This window comes from Xyrauchen texanus, chromosome 43 (genome assembly GCF_025860055.1).
Source record: "Xyrauchen texanus isolate HMW12.3.18 chromosome 43, RBS_HiC_50CHRs, whole genome shotgun sequence".
NCBI classification, from domain to species: domain Eukaryota; kingdom Metazoa; phylum Chordata; class Actinopteri; order Cypriniformes; family Catostomidae; genus Xyrauchen; species Xyrauchen texanus.
In genome coordinates, this window is record NC_068318.1 from 27567746 (window position 1) to 27587563 (window position 19818).

The 19818-nt window shown below is 40.0% G+C and overlaps 2 protein-coding genes across 2 annotated transcripts in view; both read left to right on the forward strand.

Annotated features, from left to right (window-relative positions):
- Nucleotides 1-1571: 1571 nt before the first annotated feature.
- Nucleotides 1572-19818, forward strand: part of lrrc75bb (leucine rich repeat containing 75Bb) — a 32965-nt gene continuing 14718 nt past the window's right edge. The window contains exons 1-3 of the mRNA XM_052116553.1: nucleotides 1572-2090; nucleotides 7954-8082; nucleotides 13647-13759. Of these exons, the coding sequence (XP_051972513.1) occupies nucleotides 1791-2090; nucleotides 7954-8082; nucleotides 13647-13759 (542 nt within the window). The 5' untranslated portion in view covers nucleotides 1572-1790. The remainder of the gene's footprint in view (nucleotides 2091-7953; nucleotides 8083-13646; nucleotides 13760-19818) is intronic.
- LOC127636140 (uncharacterized) lies at nucleotides 17281-19590 on the forward strand. Its single transcript, XM_052116555.1, has 3 exons — nucleotides 17281-18059; nucleotides 18211-18474; nucleotides 18631-19590. Exons 1-3 carry the CDS (start codon nucleotides 17791-17793, stop codon nucleotides 18896-18898), a joined length of 801 nt encoding a protein of 266 aa, XP_051972515.1. The 5' UTR covers nucleotides 17281-17790; the 3' UTR covers nucleotides 18899-19590.

Genomic DNA, 19818 nt, shown 5'->3' on the forward strand with positions numbered 1-19818 from the left:
AAACCACAAAATTATGATTTTTATTATCATTGTTTTTGTTTTCCTGTATTATTATTATGGTTTCACTATGAACATCATAGTTAAAATATGGTAGTAACTTTATGATAAATTGATCGCAAAACGAATTGCGAAGACACGCAAAACTTATTGCGAGGGAACGCAAAACATATTTCAAGGAAACTTAAAATTTATTGCGAGGGAACTTAAAACATATTTCAAGGAAACGTAAAACTTATTGCACAGGAACACAAAACATATTTCAAGGAAACGTAAAACTTATTGCACAGGAACACAAAACATATTTCGAAGGAACGCAAAACATATTTCATGGAAACGTAAAACTTATTGCACGGGAACGCAAAACATATTTCAAGGAAACGTAAAACTTATTGCGCTGGAACGCAAAACATATTTCAAGGAAACGTAAAAAATATTGCGCGGGAACGCAAAACATATTTCAAGGACTTAAAATGTATTGTGCGGGAACGCAAAACATATTTCAAGGAAACGTAAAACTTATTGCGCTGGAACGCAAAACATATTTCAAGGACTTAAAACTTATTGCGCAGGAACGCAAAACATATTTCAAAGGAAAGCAAAACATATTTCATGTAAACGTAAAACTTATTGCACGGGAACGCAAAACATATTTCAAGGACTTCAAACTTATTGCGAGGGAACGCAAAACATATTTCAAGGAAACTGCGAGGACAGGCAAAAATCATTCCACGGTTGTCAAAATCTTTTGTGAGGGCAAGTGAAACCTATCGTAGAGGAACGTAAATCTTATTGCGAGGGTACGCAAAACTTATTCCAGGGGAAATTTGATTGCGATGTCACGCAAATCTTATTGCAAAGGCAAGCAAAACTTGTTGAAAGGGAATGTAAAACTTATTGTGAGGGCACAAAAAAAAATCCCGCCCTGTTGTCTATGGGGCTCCGTACTATTATCCATACATGGAAAATAAATAAATAAATAAATACATTTTACCATTGTTCCATGTCAGTAGTAGGACCACTTTTTGTAAGTGAATAAAGATTATTACCTTTTTTAATCTACAACTCTTATAAATTAGAATATGTCTGTATTCCTTATATTTCATTTCAAATTAACACAATGATATGAACACAATCTCATTTATACTGTAAGATTTGCATGCCCAGTTTGCCACTAACAAAAAGTACCAAAAGGAACTTTGGTGTGCAGTATTTTTTATTATGATCTTAGCATTAAATACAATCACAACTGACACAGTACTTTTGTAAGGAACCAGACTAAAATTAGCATATTAATTAAAAAAAATATAAGCTTATATGAAATTGTTCTGTTCACTTTTAAACCTGGGGTTATTATTGTATTTTAAACACGGTGCAATTCACGGGGATGCTGAAAGAACATCAGCGTGTTTCCCATCATAAACGCTGAGCTGTTAAAAGTGGGCGGAGCTGCGAGGATTCTGTGTTATTAAACACATGTTGGAATCGGGCGCTCTAATTGGACTGAGGGTAAATTGTGGGCGTGGTATTCGGGGAAGCCTGGAAGAACACAAACATACAGCGAAGCTTGCAGGATTCAGAGAAACACTGAGAAAGTGACATTTATTTATTTCTCGCGCTGCATATTAAAGGGGAACTATATAGGAAATTGAAGTTGCTAAACACGATGAGGCGCAATTATGGTCATGCAATTTGTAAACAATCGCGTTGATGAGCTGCACTTTACTCATGCTTTATGAAATAGTGCTCCATTGTTAAGCTTGATATTGAGATAGAAATAGAAAAGTTGAGACATGGGATCCAAGTTGACCAGGCAGAGTAGTTTGGACAGCCAAGCGACTTTCTTTCGGAGAAGAGGACGCCACCATCACGAGAGCTCCGGGGATGCGGCGGAGAGGAGTGGGAGAAGAGGAAGAAGAGGAGAGTTTCTGTTCAGTTCTCTGATGCTCAAATCGGACAAGCTGCCCGGGATGTTGCGCAAATCCAGTCCATGCCCATATGTCCGGAGAGTGGCTTGGGTTCGGGAGATTCAAACCCTGCTAAAGGAACAGAGGATGGAACAAGCCATCGACGTGTTAAAACTGCTTAGAAAGGTACAACATCAGAAGTATAATGATGCCAGATTATGTAATTATTATGCTACTTAGTTCTTACATTTTCATAGATTCATAATAATTTCTGAACTCTTGGCTACAAGTTGTTCCAGCAAATATATAAGACCTATTTCCATAAAAGACAGAAAAATCACATGTGATAATAGATGCATCTTTACTAGTATCTGAATTGTTTCTCCTAGAAAGCAGTCAGATTGAAATAAGTGCAAATAGATACTTTCAAGTCTCCTGCCTGTCAGATCTGACTCCTGAGAATAAGACCCAAGTAATCTCACATGTGACCTCTCTATAGAGAGATCTAATCACAAACTGTGTTCAGATTTAAAGTCTATGATCAAAAGTCAAAGATTTCAATCAATTAATCTGATCTATGCTATCCACATTTGTTTTATATTTTGTCTTTACCTTTACTGCATGTCAGTAATTGTCTCATTTGTTTCTTTTGTTATTTCTTTATTTCTCGAAACATCAGACACAAAGTTGATACTTACAGTAAAACATTAAACTCCATAAAGCTATGATTTTTTTAGCAGTACAGTTTTTTCCACTGTGTTAAATTAATTAAATTATATGTTGTCAAATTGTCATATGTCTTATGTTTTCAAATGTTGCATTATCTACACATCACTTTGGATTAGTATGTATGATCATGATGGAGAAATGAACTCATTAGGAACTTTGTAGTCCAGCACTGGTTTTGCACGGTACAGTGGATCTGACAGATATTGTCTCAGACTTTTAAAAAGACCCATAAGCATTGTGGTCCCACTAAATTTTGGTGTACAGAAGTGGTTCATGAATGGCCCCAATTCTGATTTGCTTTTAATGTAAATGTCAAATAAGATGGACTCAAAAATCTAGAGATTTCCAGAATGCATGAGAAAAAATGGTTCAAACATTTTAAGGAAAACAGTCCTGCAAAAATCTTATATAGGATTACATTTTTAAAATGTTTGATGCCCAGAATGTCACAGATTAATTAATGTTAATAGCTACAGTATACAGTATTACCCATTGTAAACAGCATGATACTGTATGTGTTCTTGTATAACTTGGAATGTGTAGTGTCTTGTTCATGGTTTATATTCTCATGATGGATGAGTTAGCTGATAAGAACTGCAATGAACTCTGATGTCTGAAGGTGTAAGCTCAGATATTGCAGTTAATGATTGTTCACCGGACTTGATCTAGCTTATGCTAACAGGAGCATCGTAGTTCAAGCCTGAAGTGTTTATGATAATACCATTGAGTTCTGTTTATTTTCTCAAATTACAAGAATATCTCAAGTTAAGTAACTCGACGAAGAGGGTCCATCAGTTACCCTCATTTGTCCTTCACTGTGCTGCAAATTCTACCTTATAGCTGGGTAACAAAACAAAAGTTCAAACCAACTTAAGCTAGTTTTCTGGTCTGTTTGCTGGTTTTAGAGGGGTTGGGCACCTTTGAGGTTGCTGGCCAATCTGCTAGATCAACTAGACCAGCTTGGGCAGGCTGGGAGACCAATTGATCAGCCTAAATAAACCAAGACCAGCAAACCATTTGGGGCTGGTTTAAGATGGGGGGTTTGTGTGTGTGTTTGTGTGTGTTTGTGTGTGTGTGTGTGTGTGTGTGTGTGTGTGTGTGTGTGTGTGTGTGTGTGTGTGTGTGTGAGCGTGTATCACTTTGTGGGGACCACATAAGGATAGTAAAACCCGACATTTTTGACCTTGTGGGGACATTTTGTCGGTCCCCATGAGGAAAGCAGCTTATAAATCATACTAAATTATGTTTTTTGAAAATGTAAAAATTCAGAAAGTTTTCTCTGAGGTTTAGGTTTAGGGGTAGGGTTAGGGGATAGAAACCATTATGTCTATGGAAAGTCCCCATAAAACATGGAAACACAACGTGTGTGTGTGTGTGTGTGTGTGTGTGTTTCAGCAAGGACAGAGGGAAAAAATATGCTGAGAATAAGATATTTATTTATTTTTTATTATTATAACATGATGTTTTCTAGCTCATTCTACATCTAGGAAATCTGGATGAGAGAGAGAAGCTTCAATAGAAATCCTGGGCATCTATATGAAACAATGGAATGGGAGATCAGACAACTGACAACTGTTAATTACATAAAAAAAGATTTTTGCCTTTTTTATGTAACAATAAAATAAAAATAAAGACCCCATTCACTTCCATTGTAACTGCCTTAATGTAATAGATTTATTTTTTCTTAAAGAAAAGGAGGGACGAGTCAAAATACTTTTTTGTGGTAATCAACATTATGACACAAATGCTGTCGATTGATTTTAACTTGTATTGAACCTGGAATATTCCTTTAAAAGGGTCTTTATGGTCCCTTGATGAGCTTGGGACCCTCATTCAGTGTAAGTCTATGGTGTTTTTTTTTTTTACCTGTTTCGTTGTCCACCAGAGAATTATTACAATTGCTGTGAAAATTAATAGCATACCTCTCTTCAACAAGTCACATGATTTGAGATGCCATTTATGTCCACTGGATGACTTACACATCAAAGCTTGATAAGTAGAATAAAGGATTTGGTCAAATATCCAAGTCTACTCTGAGCAATAACAATTGCAAACCTTATTGCCTTAGCAAACACCACTAAATATCTACTTTTATAGAAATAATATGGAGACATAGTACTCTATTGAATTTTCAGAAATAGTTGTATTAAAAAAATTTACTTGCTTAACGTTCAAATACAGTCACGATTTAGTGTATTTTCAGTCGTCATTCTGAGTCGTCTCTGTCTGGATATGGCACTTTATCAAATGGATGCCCAGCCACTCGAGAATATTTCCAAATATGGAGCCATCTCAACCACTCCGGCCCTGGAAGCTCTTAACACCCTGCTGCAGAAGAGAAGGGCCACAACAAGCAAATCTCTCCTTATAAGGCAACAGGTTGCAGAACGCAATGAATTTCTGTGAATTGCAAAGCAGCTTTTCTGTTCAGGGTGAAATGGATTGAATGTTAATCAACTGGGTGTCAAAATGATGGTGCAGGATGCCTTCTTTTGCCCCAGAGAGAGAGAGAGAGCGAGAGATAGAGAGAGGGGAGAAAGACAGAACAAAACATAATGGCTTATCTGTGCTGTAGACTCCTGTGAACTAATGAGTGCAATTAATTTTTAGCCATTTGACTCTCATTGAGCAAATACAGCAAACAACTCCGCTTAGATGTTCCACTGAGCATAGAGGATTTCAATGCTACAGAGATTTAACACTGCAAAAAGTCATTTCCTAATCAGTATTTTTGTCTTGTTTTCCAGTAACAAAATCTAAATATATGCAAAAACAAGCTAAATTTACATGAAAAGGAAAATGTAAGGTAATTAGATTATTTTAAGACAACTGTTTTCAAAGAATATATCTTTAAGCTTAATTATTTTTCTTACTCCATTGGAAAACTGTGTTCTTTTTTAAGCAAAAAATGGTTATATAATAACAGTGATCTTATAATTTTGTTTTGCTGATAGCAGTTTTATCTTTATAATCCCAAATGTGACTCCACTTTGCCTTATCATCTAGAGTTTGACGAGTTTTAGACTGCAAACGGAGAGCCTGGAGGAGTTGCCAGATGTCAGGGAATCCCTGAGCAAAATATTGTGCAATATATCAGCCTAAAACCCAAAGGGATGGGAAACACTGAAGGGAGGTTTCCACTTCCCTGGAATCAGCACAACTCTCATCTTCCTGCCAGTTTCTGCACCAATTTCTGTGGACTGACTCACAGAGAGGTGGAAACTGTTTTTGTTGCCTTGTCAGGGTTTCTTTCCCCGTGTTTAAAATGCTCTTATCCAACCCAATCAATTGGGTTGATTATACAATTACAATCTATTCATAAACAATATAATTAGGCCCTATATATCTGTAATATGTTTACATACCATATATGGGAGTTATAAGTGTTAAATATGGTTGTCAGAGTACTGTTACAATCACCTCTTTGGATTGTACTTTTGTTTTGTTGGTTTTAGTTGTTTTGTTTTGCAGATAGGTAGTGACCGAGTTGATGAGCACTGCTCAATAGTTCTGACAAGAATCGTCTGTGCTGAGGGTTTTTAAACCAACTTTTTCCCAGTCTTCAAGGCTTCTCTCCCCAATTCAGAGCTGTGTTGTTTTGGTTAACGTTCTCTTGAATGAAAATTCAATTTTATGTAATTTGTTTTCTTTTTAAGAAATGATACTTTTGAGCAGTCAACCAATGTGTAGTCTCTCTTATTTTCGTGGCTTAAAACCCAGCTGTGACAAATGGGGGTTCGTCCGGGATTGAACCCTTTCACAAGGTCGCATCACAGACTGGATCTCCATGAATTTTGGATCTATTGACCCCATTGACTTCCATTGTAAATGCCTGTAGCTTGAAATTATTTTAAAGAAAAGGAGGAACAAATCAAAATACATTTTTGTGGTAATCAACATTATTCTACAAATGCTTCCCGCTGATCTTAACTTGTATTGAACCCAGAATATTAATTTAATTAAAAATCTATCTAATAGGATAACAAAATAGGGCAGAAACTACTGTGTACAAAATAAGTTGTACAATCATTTCATGCAAACATTTCGATTTTTATAACATGACATTTTACATATGTAAAAGCTTGTTTCAGTTTTCAAAGAAGCAAAATTTTTGAATTCAAGCATTTCATTAACAACTCCAAGCCAATTGAGATGTTTGATATTCCATATTACGTGTTGAATTCAAATGAGTCACTCAGGTTTTGTGTTTTGTGCAGCACAGATATATATACATTATATGTTAGGGCAATATGTTCCTCACATTTGCAGTGACATTTGCCCCAAGACATTAAATGTGTTTCTCTCTCCCCATTCTCCTCCGTACATTCGCTTAGTCACGACATATTGTGCTAGCCAGTAGATTATACAAGAAACGTTGTCCCCCCCTGATAGTTGTATCAAACTTGCTTGCCTTGGCTGGTCTGTGGAGGAAAACACTTTAGCTCTCTCCAATAAGCCCGGCTAATAAGCTGTCATTGTGTCTGCTCATACTTTCTCTGCCTTGCGTAAAGAAGCTGGACTTAAAGGTTAGCAACTCTAGTCCAGCAATAGATTGTATAAACCGCTCGGCTGCTCATTAGAATTGAAATTTTTTCTGAAGCACAAGAAGTAAACATGATGGAAAGATTACTTTGTCTCTACGGATTTATGTCAAATTCAGGGCTACCATAGAGTAATCCCGCAAATGGAGTTCAGAGTTTTAGGATAAAAGGATTAAGTTGTTGAATATCAAGGTTTATCTGTGACCTTTAAAGGCTCTACTTGAATTTGTAATCCTACATGCTTAATGAAATAGTTCATGCACAAATAAAAATTCTGTATCCAATTTACTTCTCACCCTCATGCCATTCAAAATCTATATTACTTTCTTTTTTTTTAACAATATCCTGGCAGATCTTTTCCATACAAAGAAAGTGAATGAAGACTGGTTCTTTCAAGGTCCAAAATGACAATAAAATTCCATAAAAGGTTCATAAAAGTGGTTCGGATGACTTGTGTACTATATTCCAAGTCTTCTTAAGCCATATGACAACTTTGTGTGAGAAACCGACCGAAATTGAAGTCGTTATTCACTGAAACTATTGACATCTGCGAGAAGTTGTCGAAAGTCTTCAGAAGACATAGAATATAGAACATAAGACATATGGACCTCTGTTATAATACTTTTATGTTGTTTTTGTTTTGTCATTTTGCACCTATGATGTTCTTTAAAGAACAATTGTTTTTTGAGAAGTCATGACAGGTTTGGAACAACAGGCTGAGTAAATACATGTTTTGGTGAACTACCCCTTTAACAATCCCTCTGTTTCTTTCTCAACAGGACTTGGGTCTTGAGGGCACATCTCTTAATGACATTCTCTACAAGAATGCTGCCTTCCTCAACCTAGTGGATCCAATCTCCCACGAGCTTCTGCTCAATTTGGCTCGAGACATGCAGTGCCCAAAGCGGGTAAGACACCACCACTAATAAGCAAAGATGATTGTAAACACAAACCTATATGGGTGGTTGAAGGTTCAGGGTGTCAAACTCAAGAGTTTGATTTGGTATCAGCCCACAGCTGTCAACATTAACTCTGGATCCCAGTGAAATCATAGGCCAAAACCTGTACACATGCTCATTACCAAGTCTCCAGATATGTAGAGCGTTTATTTTTAGCTGGTGGTAAGAGGCTTGGTGGATGATTCTACAGCCCCACTGCCTCTCTAAGACCACGGGCAGCTGTCATTCCACGGCCGGGACTGGAGTTCGAGCACTCGCTCTTCAGCCTTGTCCTAAATTATTTTGCAAAGCATGAGAAGTACAGAAAGATGGCATGGCATTGACCTTTATTTTGCTCAAGAGAGCCATCATTGATGTTTTCATTCCATGTTGAAATTCCACTGTTCTGTTTGGACTTAATTGGACAGAAAGGCCAAAGAAGAGAACTTTCTAATAATAGAAACACTTTAAGGGGCCAAGTTTGTCCTTTTCGTCTGAGAATTTTTTGAATCACAATTTGAACATTGGATACATTTTTATGTAAACAAGTATCCAGCAGAACAGCTTGTCAATCAGTTAAATGTCAAACGGCACCCATTTTGTTGAATGGCCCACATATGTTCTGTGTTATATCTCTTTTCTGTAGGTTTCATACTAAAAAAGTGTGCCGTTTTAGACTGAAACTTTTTAAAAGATAATTACATGCCTGTATGTATCATATCTAACTTTTTTTAGAAAGAATTATGTAAAGGAAAATTATGATATCATAATGAAATGAAAATTATTATAAATTCCACAGTATATTATAGGAAGTACACATTCACACATGATATCTATTTGGATATGTCTTGCCCAAACATAAGGCAGAAACATAACCATTTCTAAAGCTGTTTAATCACCACTTAGATTTCTTACACATTTAAAAGGATAATTCACCCAAAAATCGAAATTTTCTTGTAATGTTCTAACCCTCATGTCGTTCCAAACCTGAATGACTTGCTTTCTTACGTGAAACACAAAAGGAGATTTTTGGCCAAATTAATGGAAAAAAAGATGCCATGGAAGTAATTGGTGACTGATTGTGTGTCCAGACCAGAGGCGGCGAGAGAGTCAAAATTCACTCTGGCTGCCATGCCAACAATGCTATCGAAGATTCGTGGATGCTCTGATGTAGTTGAAATAGGCGGCAACGTTCGTTCAGAATGCTTGGTTTTGTGAACTTTATTTAAAGGGCAAAACATCCAGACATGTCGACCGGTATCTTTTTGCCGACATATCACAAGTAGCGTATATCCTCATGAAATCTTTTAATATATTATTATATAATATTATGTAAACCATAATACCCACTTCATCAAGTTACCTGGCACACCAACAATTTCAGACACCTTTGTCCACGCATCGTTTTATTATTTTTATTTATTTATATCCCTGTAAGCAAACAGGGACAGATCATATATTACGGGAAAATCCGCACGGCAATTATCAGTTTCTCCTCCATTTTGTCTTCGGAACTAATGTTTGGTGGGAACCAAAGTATAGCCTACTCTAGATTTCGCTAGAGCGGAACACTTCTATACTCTGATAGGTTGCCGCTGAACTGCGTCAAAGCTCATTATCATAATGTTGCCCACACTTGAACTTGCTTCTGACGCCCACACTGCGCCGCTTCTCGCCGCCAAGAGACGCTGGCTGCCATAGAAAATTATTGACATCTGGTCGATTTGACGCTCTCGACGCCTCTGGTTTGAACGCACCTTGAGGCTGTCACATTAGGAAATTCTGTCCTAACAATCTCTTTTGCATTCCACGGAAAGTAAAAAGTGATACAGCTTTGGAACCAGCATGAAACATGGAACCAACATGAAATTTGTTTTTGAGCCACAAACAAAATAAAAAATATATATATTTTGATTGAACTATCCCTTTAAGGTAGAATGTACTTTTTAAGAATCATTTCCATATGCCCTGATTAAGAAAACATGCTTGAAATCTTCAGAAACCTGAATCTGTGGCAGACTGATCTCACAGTGAAATCAGGAATAGTAGGTTGAATTTTCTTTAGTTAAAATCGCTCTATGCTCACTGAAATTTTAACCACTGCCCCCAGTGGCCAAAGCGGTAAGTGTTGTTAGGTGTATCCACCTTATTTTTCAGCGTGAGTAGTGCGACGCCATTATCCACCTTGAAAGTGGACCTCTTCCGGCATACGCCACCTCCAGCTTTTTTAGCGATACAAATTTACCACATTATGTTGCTTTGAGGCTGGCAATATACATCACAATTTTACTATCATTATTCTTAATTTTCATAAACGCATTGGTTAGTAGCAAATATACAGTAATTTCACAGTTTATTGCATTTTGCCATTGTTTCATCACACACTGTTGCACAGGCTGAATGATCAGATACTGATCACCTTTTGAAATAAATCAATAAAGGCAACATCAGAGGTTTCTATCCCCTTTTTCTCCCCAATTTTGAATGCCCAATTCACAATATGCTCTAAGTCCTCGTGGTGGCATAGTGATTCACCTCAATCCGGGTGGCAGAGGACAAATCTCAGTTGCCTCCATGTCTGAGACCGTCAATCCGCACATCTTATCACGTGGCTTGTTGAGCGCGTGACCGTGGAGACATAGTGTATGTGGAGGTTTCACGCCATTCTCCGCAGCATCCACGCACAACTCACCACATGCCCCACGAGAGCGAACCACATTATAGTGACCACGAGGAGGTTACCCCATGTGACTCTACCCTCCCTAGCAACCGGGTCAATTTGGTTGCTTAGGAGACCTGGCATCACTCAGCACGCCCTGGATTCGAACTCGTGACTCCAGGTGTGGTAGTCAGCATCTTTACTCACAGAGCTACCCAGGCCCCCAGGAATGCATATTTTTAAACTGTACCCAACCCCCCACTCCCCCAACCCAAAACTTACACACAAACAAAAACATTAGTGTAATAAAAATGTAACGTTATAGGGAAAAATGCAACATCCGAATCACGTTCGTCAATGATTATGTGAGCGTGATTACTTCCTGGTTTCAACAGGGGATCCGAGCCCAGGTCTCCCACGCTGCTGATGTAACGCTCCTGCGGTCGTGCCACAGTGGAAGATAAATATGCTGTGGTGCAATTTTCACTTGTTCTAAGTCAAGTTCTTTGCATATGGCTCTTAGAATGCTGGTTAGCCTCCTTTTCAATAGCAGAAGCCTTGAGGAGTTAAGCGTCTAAACCCAGAGGACAAGAATGAGGGGGCTCAGTCAGGCAAGATTTAAAGAGGGCTCTCGTTTTCCCTAAAGGTCCCTGGTTCTTTCCTCCCTTGCCAGAAACATCCAGCTAGAATAACCCCCACCCATTTGGAACCCAGAAAAGCCACTATGCTCTTTAAAGAAATAAACTTAAATGAAAAAATTTGTTTGGGGCAAAAATGCCACAGAAAGTGAGAAAAAATACCTTATATGATGGTAGAGTTGTATCATGTAACAAAGTGACTGACCAGTTACTTAAAATGGATTCTAGTGGTGCACTTATTTGTTTTATAATAAACTGCTGGAATTGTTCATATGGATTCAATTGAAATATGACATAAATGGACAACACCTGCTGTGTTTATTTATGGTTAACTTTCATTTCTGACACTGACTCAAGCTTTTACTGTTTGATTGACTTCGTTATGGTACATACGCAGTGTCAGTCCCAATATGCTGTCATATAATGAAGGTTGGCGTTCCAAGAGTCAACGGAAGGGAGTTTCTCAATCGAAGCAGTTATTTGTGATGGGAATCATTGGAAATATGGAAAGGCATTTTAATGAGCTTTTTTTTGTTAGTAGTGAATAGATTTTGTTTCCCCTTTGATTTATTTGTCTCGCCATTTACATTTTTTATTAAATTGTTGCAGTTGTGTATTGAACTGTTGCTGATGTCTTTACTTTCAATCAGAAGCTGAACATTAAGGTAAATGCTTTCGACAATAAAACTCCCTCTGGAGCGTACGCCATTGACTGGACGGCGTCTTTATTAGAGTTCAATAACCGTAGTCCAATAATCACTTACTGCTCCCAGTGGGTGAGTTAATATACGGCAGATAAAACAAATGTATTCGTTTTGTCCTAATAGTCATCAGGATGCTACCGAGCAACATTTTCAAGTAAACGGGTTACATAACAATGTTTACTTCCTGTGATTTCAGTAGAGAGACTGTGAGCCAGCTAAGATTACCTACACACACTATTAGTTCCTTAAAAAGATGAAAAATCTGTTCATATTTACTCTAATGTCGTTCCAAACCAATATCATTTACAATGCATGGGGACTAAGGATTTCTAATTTCAGAAAGGATGTAAAAGCACATTAAAAGTCTCATAAAAGTAGCCTATATGACCACAAATAGTGCAATAGACTGACTTTTGTAGCCATTAACAGCTTTATGTGAAGTACAGACCACAATTGAAGTCGTTGTTTAATGAAAATCTTCATAACAATTGTTCAAATGTTCTCGTTTTTTTACACAGAAGAGAAAAGGTCATACCAGTTGAAAACAACATGAGGGGGAATTAATGATTGCAGAATTTTCCTTTAAACACTCTTTGTGCATTGCTGTTTTGGTCTAGTTGTTGTTGTGCCGCTGATTAGATTTACTCAGCTCTGCTCCAGCCAATCCGTTTAAAGAGGGAGAGTCCAGCCAAAGCCTGTTTTGATGCAGAAATAGATGGAGGCATTGTAGAACCAACCTCTAACCCAGTAGTTAAAAGGCAATTTGTATTGAACTAAGACCATTTGAAATAACTCTCATCTTTTCAGGATAGATACACGTTAAGTAAGAGTGCTGCTCTGTAAAGCACTCATGGCTGCTTTTTATTGTAATGAAATTTGATATACATGACACTGAGCTTTGGAGTATACTGTAGAGTGCCATTACTGCTATACAAACACATATGTAAGTTCTGTAAAATGTTGTTGTGTAATTATAACAGATGGTTCTGGGTCTGAAATCTGATTGGATGAGACTCTTTCAAAGACATTGTAAATTAGCCAATATATACAAGTGTATACATATATAAACAGCATATAAATATCACCTACATTTGGGTTAATTTATTATAGTGTACTCTTACAAAAACATGGCCTGGTCACATTGTACCTTGAAATGAAATTAAAGTAAATGAAAGTAAAGTACATTTGACATTTTGGGGAAAAGAAATTAAGGAAAATTATTTATTTATTTAAGCTGGTTTTAGGCACTTCATATTGTGTCAAGCCTAACAACACCCCTAAAACAGTAAAATCACTGTAACACAGGCTCTTGTGGCTCATTGCTTATTGAAAACACAACTCTCAAACTCTAACAATGTTTTACCCTTTATTATTGAACTCTTTTTATAGCAATAGTCTTGGTAAACATCCAAGTTCCATTGGGTTTCCCTGTGAGTGACCATAAGCCCTCTGATCAGAGCTTTATTGGGCCACCTGTCTCTCGAAGTAACCATTCAATTCAAATAGCCTCTTATCCTCATGCTGGCTTTGCAGGAGTCTGATGCTCTCAAGTCCTCTGAGAAGATCTGCAGGCAGCTGATCTATCACCTGACCCCTCACTCCAAGTGGAGCAGACAGAATGTGCCCAGGAGGAAGTCCCAAGCCTGGTAAGAGTCTTGCGTCTGTCCATCTGTCCCTTATTACGACACTCATCCACGGTGTTGACAACAACTGATATCAGAGCTCTGAGCTTTAGTCACCCTCATGTCATTCCAAACCTGTATGACTTTCTTTTACCTATGGTACACAAAAGGTGATATTTTGCAGAATATTCACTTGCTTATACAAAAAAGCATATAGAGTACAGTATAGTGGCCAGTGGCCGTCACCCAGAAAAGTGTAAACACTGTGAATTTGTGGTGCTTTCAAAGCATGGATCTGTACCAGCCTGACACAATGGCTCAACCTATGGCATGAGTTTGGGGCAGGACTATCTTTATATTGGCTGACCAATGGCATATGTGCAAAGTTACAGTATAATCAAGCTACAGCAGTAAGTCTGTCCAAGCATACATTGTGAAAACCATGCGGAAATGCAAATATTTGAAGGAAGGACGTCAAATATGTCAGATTAAATTCACATTGCGCATCACCTCTCTCTTTCGGATCATGTGAACAATGCATAGGCCAATTGTGCAACAGACTGATTTGTATACATGCTGAATGAAGCTGAGTTATGATCGCAACAGACTATCAGTACAAATTGTTATTTTAGTCCTATTGAAATTGAACTTTTAAAGTGCATGTAAATGTACTGAGTGACACTTCCTAGTAAAAGATCCTACCCTAGAGGCTCCTGTCATTTCTCTGAAAAAGGATAGAAGATACTCCAGCATCTTATTGCTACTCCTGGTCTTATTTCCCATAATTGCCAATGTTGCTTATAGATATAGTCCCTTTGTCAAATCCGGACAGGTAAAACTTGATGAATGTTTCTCTTTGATGAATTCCTCTTTCAGATATCATGATTTCACTGGTACCAAACAGAATTCATAAGACAAGGAATGTCTTTTCCTCTGGGTGCATGGCAGGTATGGTGAGAGGATCATTACGAAAGGGGAAAGCTTTTTAATGATATCCATGTTCTCTCCCCATCCCTAAGCCATTAACCCTGTGTGAGAGATTTCAACAGCTGCAAATTAGTTCCTCTGCTCCATAGTTTATCTCAAATGTATCTCTAAACAAGCCCGAACAATAACAAGTCCTCATTGCCAACATTCACGTAATTTGTGCACCTCTGCTCTTTCAATCTCTGTCATGAAAGCCTAATCTGTCGAAATTTTAGTTGTCAACCTCAGAGGTGATATTGGGGAGATTGAGCACTTTAATAGAGCAAGATGCCTGTGAGAATGGTCTATTAAAGTGTAAAGATATTTACTCGGTTACAAAACCTAGTGAGCTGTGAGTGGAGGCAGATTCATATTAAGGCATCATTGGTGTGCTACTGACTCGAAGGCTGTTCCTAACGTTAGACAGCTCAGTTAAAAAATGCATGCAAGAGGCAGAAGGAAAGTCCTTTATTCTGGAAATATACTTCGAATTCATTCTATCATGATTTTACCCCATATTTGTGTGCACTATGTATCGTGTTGTTAGCTTAGCAACATGCTAACATCAAACATCATTGAAAACAGTTGTGAGTTGAGTCTCCTAGCTAGAGCACAATTTGTGTGACACTCAGAAGTTGCTGCCTATGAGGGACATCCCAACTCAGTCACTTATGAGGTTTTATGATGGATGCTGTCTTACAAGACAGCTGCCTATGTAGTCAGTATGCAGTGAGGAATCTCACTAGATTTTGGTACAAAGCTGTTGTCAGCTCATTTGTTGTTATATTGAAAGGGTACATAAGGAGAAAACTGATCTCATGGAAATTCGACTGTGACTATGTCACCATTTTTGCAAAATTACATTGCATGGCTGCTTACTCTTTGGTTAATGCTTTATAGAGTTGTAAATCAACCTAACCCTAAACCTTACGCCTAAACCGAACCAATCATGTAATAAAAAGCAAATGTAAAACGCCATTGCTGAAGCAACCATTTCATTTTGTGGTGCTTCTATGGACCTTTATGTCATGTACAGTACTCTGTTGGACTCGTACCATGGCCCTATGCATCGTCAAGTGAAATGCTTTTCCGCTTTTTAAATTGAACGTGCCCAAACACGCTTGTAAATGTAGTGGGTTATGTAATGCAAATGTTAAAATGTATCAACTTACAAGTCATGCATTATAGCAAAAGTGTTTAGATCACATTGTTTGAGGAACAGGGCGAAAAGTAAGTGTTTATGAACTGATAATCTGTCGTTTTATTTGTGATTTGTGTGAAGAGGAAAAAAACATTGTTTTCTTTTCGGTTCGTTCTATGCAAAAACTGTATTTTTGTTTTGTTCCGTTTGAGAACTGCAGAGCTCCTTCCCAACTGGTAACCGGTTAGAAAAAAATAAAAGAACGGTTAATAACTTTCTTTTTAAAATGACAGTCTCTGTGCTAATGTGTGGGTGAAATACCAGTTGCAGTGTTGCCAGATCTCACAATAGAAACAAACGACCTGGTCTGGAGAAACAAGCTCAAAATAAGCCACTTGCCTCACCAAAATAAGCAGTGTCACAGTCTGGGCTGGGCAGTCCCTCCTGTCTGTCTTGTGTTGGTGTTTGTGTCTGTGTTTCCCTCTCTCTCCCTCTTGTGTTTTGCAGGTGCCATGTGGAGAACGTCTGTTCTGTTGCCAGGACGACTGATTTTTTTCTCCACCCATCTCGTCACCAGCGGCACCTGCCTCCAATTACCAGCTCTTACATATTCTCTCCTTTTGTTATTCTGTTTTTGTTGGATTATTTTGCTGTGTTGCTACTTTGTTAGCGTGTTCTGGTCTGTTTCCTGTTTCGGTCTGTCTATTTTCTGTTTTGATTTTGGTTGTTTATTTCTCTCCCTTGTGAGAGTTTTGATTTGTATTTTGTATTTTAAAATCTTAAACTGCTTCAAAGATTTCTCATAAAAAAATCCTCCATGTGCAGCAATGACAACTTTGCAGATCCATGGCATTCTAGCTGTCAGTTTGTCCAGATACTCAGGTGACATTTCACCCTACGTTTCCTGCAGCACTTGCCATAGGTGTGGCTGTCATGTCGGGCACTTCTCACGCACCTTACAGTCTAACTGATCCCACAAATGCTCAATGGGGTTAAGATACATAACACTCTTTTCCAATTATGTTGTCCAATGTCTGTGTTTCTTTGCCCACTCTAACCTTTTCTTTTAGTTGTTCTGTTTCAAAAGTGGCTTTTTCTTTGCCATTCTTCCCATAAGTCCTGCACCCCCGAGTCTTCTCTTTACTGTTGTACATGAAACTGGTGTTGATTGGGTAGAATTCAGTGAAGCTGTCAGCGGAGGACATGTGAAGCATCTATTTCTCAAACTGGAGACTCTGATGTACTCATCCTCTTGTTTAGTTGTACATCTGGGCCTTCAACATCTATTTCTGTCCTTGTTAGAGCCAGTTGTACTTTTTCTTTGAAACAATGATTGATTGACGAGTTTCTAGAGTAAGCTATTTATTTTTTGCCATTTTTGACCTAATATTGACCTTAAGCATGTCTTAAGGTCAATATTAGGTCAAAAATGGCGAAAAATAAATGGCTTTCTCTAGAAACTCGTCAATCAATCATTGTTTCAAGAAATGAAGGCTATAAAATGCTTGAAATATCCAAAAACCTTAAGATTTATAGCATATTGTGGCAACTCAAAAACAAACATAAAGACAATGTGATTTTCTAGTTCTAATTTAGCATGATTACTCAAGGATAAGATGCTGGAGTGATGGCTGCTGGATATGGGGCCCGTCTTGATTTGATCAAAATTGACTTTTTTCAAATAGTGATTGTGCTGTTTTATACATCAGTAATGTCCTGACTATATTTTGTGATCAGTTGAATGTCACTTTGGTGAATTAAAGTACCAATTTCCTTCCAAAACAGTAAAATCTGTATATTATTCCAAACTTTTGGCTTCAGTTTACCTGTCACATAGGGTTAATTGGATCATGCCTGACAATGGGAAGCCTCCCAATAGTGACCATTCCACCCCCATCCAGTCAAACTTCCAGATCTCCAGTGACTCCGAAGCAGAGGACAAGGAAGAATGGTTCAGCTGCAGCCCCCCTTATTGAGCTTAATCCTGACCACCAGGTGGCAGAGGAGGCCACTGCCGACTGACAGAACCCTACACTCCAGTCGCTGCCAACACTCACAGCCACTGAGGCCATTCTCCAGTCATTGCCGGCGTCCCCAGAAGCCGTTCCCCAGTCGCTGCCAGTGCTCCTGTCCACGGAGGCCGTTCCCCAGTCGCTGCCAGCGCTCCCGTCCACGGAGGCCGTTCCCCAGTCGCTGCCAGCGCTCCCGTCCACGGAGGCCGTTCCCCAGTCGCTGCCAGCGCTCCCGTCCACGGAGGCCGTTCCCAGTCGCTGCCAGCGCTCCGTCCACGGAGGCCGTTCCCAGTCTGCCAGCGCTCCCATCCACGGAGGCCGTTCCCCAGTCGCTGCCAGCGCTCCCATACACGGAGGCCGTTCCCCAGTCGCTGCCAGCGCTCCCATCCACGGAGGCCGTTCCCCAGTCGCTGCCAGCGCTCCCATCCACGGAGGCCATTCCCCAGTCGCTGCCAGCGCTCCCAGCCACGGAGACAATTACACAGTCGCTGCCAGCACTCCCGGCCACAGAGGAAGATCTCCAGTTGCTGCCAGCGCTCCCTGGAGGCGGCCAGTTGCCGCCAGCGCTCCCGGCCACGGAGGCCGTTCCCCAGTCGCCGCCAGCGCTCCCGGCCACGGAGGCCGTTCCCCAGTCGCCGCCAGCGCTCCCGGCCACGGAGGCCGTTCCCCAGTCGCCGCCAGCGCTCCCGGCCACGGAGGCCGTTCCCCAGTTGCCGCCAGCGCTCCCGGCCACGGAGGCCGTTCCCCAGTCGCCGCCAGCGCTCCCGGCCATGGAGGCCATTCCCCAGTCCCTGCCCTTTGCTCAGTCCAGTGGCCAACACCCATCAGACACCAGCTACCAGTCTGTTATGCAGTCCAGCAAACAGCCTTTTACTCAGTCCAGTGGCCAGCATCTGTCAGACACCAGCTACCATCAGACACCAGCCAAATGTCTGTTGTTCAACCAGTAGCCAGCACCCATCAGACACCAGCCAAATGTCTGTTGCTCAGCCCAGTAGCCAGCACCCATCACACCAGCCACCAGAATGTTGCTCAGCCCAGTGACCAGCACCTGTCAGACACCAGACACCAATCTGTTGCTCCATCTATTCAGTGCCCAGCAGCTGCCCACGTCCAGTCTGACCCCTGCCCAGTGGACTCCCACGTCCAGTCTGACCCCTGTCCAGCAGCTGTCCTCTGTCAGGCTGATCCTTTGCCAGCGGCCACTGCCCAGCTTAACCCTTCGCCTGCAGTAGCCACCCAGTCTGACCCCAGTCCTGTGGCCATGTCTGACCTCATCCTCTGTCCTGCGGCCCAGTCTGCCCTGGTGCCCTGGCCACCTTCCTAGTGTCCCCACCCTCCCGCCCTTTGTCGTTCCATCCTGTCCTGGCCAGTTTGGATGCCATGAGGGGGGTGGGGGGCTGTCACAGTCTGGGCTGGACAGGCCCTCCTGTCTGTCTTGTCGTGTGTTTGTGTCTGTGTTTCCCTCTCTCTATCCCTCTTGTGTCTTGCAGGTGCCATAAGAACTTCAGCTCTGTTGTCAGGAAGACTGATTGTTTCTCCACCCAACTCCAATTACAAACTCCTATATATTCTCTCCTTTGTTCTTTCTTTGGATTGTTTTGTGTTGCAGCTCTGTTAGCGTGTTCTGGTCTGTTCCCTGTTTCCAGTTTCGGTCTGTGTAGTTTCAGTTTTCATGAGTTTTGATTTGTAGTTTGCACTTTATTTGGTGTTTATTTAATAAAAGCCCTATTCTGCCTCCCTGAATTTAGTTCCTTCTCTGAGCACCATGTACCATACAGGTAATTATAATAAATTCTATTTTAAGTACAGATCTGCTTCTCAGCCAATACCCGGCAGCATCAAATCTGTTTTATTGCATCATATCTAACAATAATTCAGTGAAGACTTGGAAACAAGTCTGAGAAATATATTTTTACCTCTAATGTTTTCCTTGTATCTGGATTAACTATCCATGTACTGTA

Excerpts from the sequence above, each read along its gene's own strand:
- LOC127636140 (XM_052116555.1), top strand. The coding sequence starts at position 17,791 with ATGGTTCAGCTGCAGCCCCCCTTATTGAGCTTAATCCTGACCACCAGG. Across the intron at positions 18,060-18,210 it reads CAGCGCTCCCGTCCACGGAG|GCCGTTCCCCAGTCGCTGCC; the intron begins GCCGTTCCCCAG and ends CCATACACGGAG. Across the intron at positions 18,475-18,630 it reads CAGCGCTCCCGGCCACGGAG|GCCATTCCCCAGTCCCTGCC; the intron begins GCCGTTCCCCAG and ends CCGGCCATGGAG.